The sequence below is a fragment of the Chenopodium album genome, chromosome 20 (assembly GCF_948465745.1).
Source record: "Chenopodium album chromosome 20, dcCheAlbu1.1, whole genome shotgun sequence".
NCBI lineage: Eukaryota > Viridiplantae > Streptophyta > Magnoliopsida > Caryophyllales > Amaranthaceae > Chenopodium > Chenopodium album.
In genome coordinates, this window is record NC_137853.1 from 16,538,384 (window position 1) to 16,543,159 (window position 4,776).

Sequence of the window (4,776 nt, forward strand, 5' to 3'; positions counted from 1 at the left end):
TAGGCCTTAGTTTGTAACTTAGCTTCTACTGTGCTCTAGTGTCTGGATTTTTAGTTCTGAAATACTCTTACAATACTACAATTTTAGACAATGCTATTTTAATAATCCCTGAAGATTAAATGAATTTTCCAGTTGAATAAGAATCAACATTAGTTGAGAGAAAGTTTGACAATGAAGATTTAAACAATATTTTGTGTTCCTGAGTTCCTCATTCATTAGTAGAAGCGTAAAATAGGAGAGACAATCAGGAATCAAACTATGGCTGTGAATTATAAAGCATACAAAGGCCAACTAAAGTTGTCAAGAATCTTACCTACTGTCAAGCATAGGGTTTGATCTATGCAGAACCAGAAGCCAACCAAGCCATCAGAAGCTTTCAAGTGAATATAGTGGCAGTGCCCAAAAGTGCAGTCAGCAGTTTAGTACCTAGAGTTCTTGTGATAATGGAGGAGGGCGAGTGGGGAAGAGTGGTAAAAGATGCACAAAAAATAAAGATGAAAAAGGGCAAATTAAAGAAGCAAGAAGAAGGTCTTGTACAGTATTCGCCAAAAAAGAAACTCAGTCACCTGCAATTCCACAATGAATACAGCTCTATGTATTGAACACTTATTTCATAGCTCCCATTGTACTGCAACTAGGTAAGCTTCTGCGTATCAAATTATCAGGCGCTATTAATGTACATCTGGACACATTGTCTTATATCGGGTTTGTTCACATCAATTTGTCAGTGAATACAATTGACACTAAATGAAAACAGAATAAGTTAACTTTTAATTGACTAATATTATAGATATGATAATGAGTTTTATAAGGTTATGGAGATTAGTCACTTGTTCAGCTATAACTTGTAATGCTGTAGCAAGAATTAGGATGCATCTCATTGGTAGATTCACAAAGTGAACGTAGAACATGTCAATGTATCAACTCATTCAAGTAACTGTAGAAGCAAAAACGAAAAGGTCTAAGTATCATCAAGGTCATGCAACTCAGTCAAAAAATCATATCACTGCAAATGCATATAGTTATACAAATGGTAATAACAGGACGTACATTTATATGTAACAAAGCATCGAATTTGAAGGATCCAAAAAAACTAAAATATTGTCTGCTCCCCCAACTCTTGGCCGGCCATACCTTCTGTAAGGACCTTCTGGAAGAACTCTTCCAAAGTGTCTCTTCCATAGCTTGGAGTTTTATCAGCACTGTATTCTCCAGTCTCAGGATCCAGAACCAGCATACTCTCAGCAGCATAATATCGCCCAATTTTCCCAAACTCCGCAGCATCTTCCAAAGATGGGATAACCTTAGCTAGGAAATCAAGTACACCAATAGCAAAATCCATGATCTCAATGGGAACTTTGATGAATTTTGGCTCCTTTCCCAAAAGTCTAAACAACATCTCTCCTTGCTCTAATGGCGTAAGTGCTTTCCCTGGCCCTCCAATCGGCAAAACCTGATTAATCTTATCTTCATCTAAGACAGAATCCGCAATAAAAGAAGCTAAATCAGGCTCACTCATTGGTTTACAAGCACACAATTTCCCATCCCCAAACATCACATAAGGTTTGCCATCTTTCACAAGCTCAACCTGCCCTCCCAAACTCTTAAAAAACGCGGTCGGCCTCACAATGCTATAACTAAACCCCTCATCTCTCTCAGCTTCCTGCATCAATTCCGCCTCGAATTTCAACTTGGCACGCTGAAACTCTAAAAGGGGTTTCTGCACACATATTGCAGAAAGCAACACAAAGTGAACAGCCCCAAATCTCCTTCCAGCAAGAAGACTGTTCTTAGTAGCCTCATAATCAATCAACCAAGAGTCTTTAATTCCCCCATTTCGACTCGCTAGGCACGAAACCACAACATCAATCGAATCAACCCCGAAATTCACCAAATTCCTCTCCAAATCATCCAAATTAGTAACATCAGAAAAGCACACATTGGCACCATTCAACTGACTAAGAGTCTCTTCTTTACCATATCTACCTCTAATCCCACTTTTCTCTCTAGCAACAGCAATCACATTAAAACCCCTCTTAACCAATTCCTTTACTACAAATTTACCAATGTACCCAGTTGAACCTACAATCAATACATTAATATCCTTAGGAATTTTGCTTCTAAATAACTGTTTTTTAGGAGACTCTTCTACTACAGTAGTGCTACTATTTGAAGCAGTAATTGGGTACACTAATTTATTATTTTTGCTACAAATTTTGTGGGATTGTGACCTACATAAGTGAAATTGAAATGGGTTCACCTGAAATTGGCTGAATTTTTCTGGGTTATTTCTGAAATGATCTTGTAACTTCGGTAGGTTGAAAGTGTAGCGAGGTGAAGTTGTGATAATTGACATCCTCTGTCAGCAGGCTGAGCTACAGCGGTGACAAAGAGTTGGTGAAGAGATGAAATTGCTGAGATGAGTGAGTTGGTGCCAAAAATTCAGATTGCGAAAAAATACAGGGGGAGAGAAATGCTGCAATTTCAGCCATATAATAGAATGTTAAGTATCAAGTGGGGGTTATTTCTAAAACATTTTGGATCAAAACGTTCGATTATCTTTTGGTTTAATTCAAATACGAGTTTAAGGCTGGTTCAATTCACTTTATTTTTGTTAAACTAAATTAATTAGATATGGTATTGCGTGCGGACAGATGCATGAACTGTTTGGTGTGGGAGGTTTGGCTGATATGTTTCATGTGTTGGCTGATATATATCATTTGTTGGCTAGCATGGTTTTTGTGTCGGCTAATATATTTCTTTTGTTATATCATACATCATTTGGCTATATGTTTCTTTAGCTGGCTGATATATTTATTTAGTTGGCTGATATGTATATTTTAATTGTTGGCTTATATGTTTCATTTTGTTGACTGATTTTTTTTTTTGTTTTGTTGGCTTACCTGTTGTTTTTGTTTGCTGATTTCATCTTTTTTTTTGGCTAATATGCTTCATTTGTTGGTTAATATGTTTCTTCTGTTGACTTATTTGCACCTTTTGTTAGCTGATCTCATCCTTTTGTTAGCAATGTTTCTCTCATTGGATGATATGTTCTGTCTCTTGGCTGATAAATACCTTCTTTTGGCTAATATTTTACTCTTGTTGGTTGATATATTACTCTTGTTGGCTGATAGGTTTTCTTGTGTTGACTGATACGTTTTTATTAATCTCATATGTCCCTAATATTGAATAATATCATACATCAATTGGCTGATATGAGTTTAATATGAGACTAAGGAGTATTATATTTATTTATTTCTCTCTCCTCTTTTTCCCTTTTCCTCTCTCCTCTTTCTTCCTTTCTCTTTGTTTTTACACGCAACCTCCCACCCTAAGACCCAACAAAGCACTCCATTATCTCACTCACCATAACCTCACTCACCCTAACCTCATGACTTAGACCTCACGCCACACCTAAGTACCCAACAAATGACCACCCTAACCTCATGCCACCACCCAACACCCTAACCTCACGCCACCACCTCTAACATCATAGCACCACCATTAGCCACCATCAATCGGCAAATCGCAACCACCAGCCACCAGCCGCAGATCCCCCAACCGCCAGCCATTAGCCGCAAATCGCATCACCACCAACCACCAGCCACAAATCGCAAATTGCAAAAGCATAATATGTAATACCCTAAACTTTTCTGTTTTAAGTTTCGAGGACGAAACTTGTTTTAAGGAAGGTAGATTGTAATACCCGAATATTTTATGATTTTATATATAGTTTATATTTATTTATTAGATAACTTTCCTATTCTCATATTTTTATTTTAGAGTTCGAAAAGTTTTAAAACCCTATTTTAATTTAAATATGACTCTTTATTTTTTTTAAGCGTATATAAATTATCTTAACCCTATTAATATTTGTGCAGCCGTAAGTTTTGATATTAAAAATCCTTCTCTTCACCTTCTGTCCGTGGGTTTATAGCAGCCCCATATGTTCAATTAATACTTATAATCTCCATGTTAACATTTGAGCAATCAATAATTACTTTCTCCCAACTTGTTATTCATGTGCGTGACTTGCTGAATGTGAAGGTGGAGTGTCTTGCCTAATTTTTGCTAAGGTAATCACACGATTATTCCCTGCAATTTGGAGTTAATTGATCATTTTTTTTTTATATGTGTAATCAAACAATTTCTAAACTGTTGCAGTTGATTGATATATATATATTTGTGTTTTATTCTATTTGGAGTTGAAGTGTTTACCGTGTAATCAACTATGACTAAGATGATAATATTCATTATTTTATAATTTTATGCGTAATATAGAATTCGTTTGTTTCTATTGATTTCACATGTTATTTTGGCGATTATGTGCTGCTCCTATACTATTGATGATATGGATGATTCTAAATTTGTTATCAAACGAAACTTTTTGGAGATGTTTGTGATATTCTTTTGTATAATTATGTGCAAATATTATAATTTGTTGTTATTCTATGATGATCAAGTTTTGTGTATATATTGGTTAATATGTCTTGATATATAAGTTAATTGTTGTATTATTTTGTTGTATGATTGATTATTTCTAGGGTTTTAATGTTGTTGCTATAGGGAGTATTGTTTTATTGAGGTTTTAGGGTTATTAGTGCAGAGTATAATTTTTGGGTTGTGAGTTAATTATATTTGGGTATTAGTTTTATTGTCCTATAAGAGTCGATATATACTATGATTGAACATAGTTCGAATTGTTATATTATTTGGGTACTTGTGCCATTATTGAGATATCATCAGTTAGTTTGTGAATGATTATTTGATCGATGT

At 35.2% G+C, this 4,776-nt stretch overlaps 1 protein-coding gene across 1 annotated transcript; it reads right to left on the reverse strand.

The window, feature by feature from the left end:
* Window positions 1-986: 986 nt before the first annotated feature.
* LOC145596528 (divinyl chlorophyllide a 8-vinyl-reductase, chloroplastic-like) lies at window positions 987-2,498 on the reverse strand. The gene has a single exon (XM_081652705.1). The coding sequence runs from the start codon at window positions 2,354-2,356 to the stop codon at window positions 1,094-1,096; it is 1,263 nt and encodes a 420-aa protein (XP_081508831.1). The 5' UTR covers window positions 2,357-2,498; the 3' UTR covers window positions 987-1,093.
* Window positions 2,499-4,776: the final 2,278 nt, after the last annotated feature.

Bases quoted from the DNA above. Each gene is read 5' to 3' on its own strand.
- LOC145596528 (XM_081652705.1), bottom strand. From the start codon at position 2,356: ATGTCAATTATCACAACTTCACCTCGCTACACTTTCAACCTACCGAAG.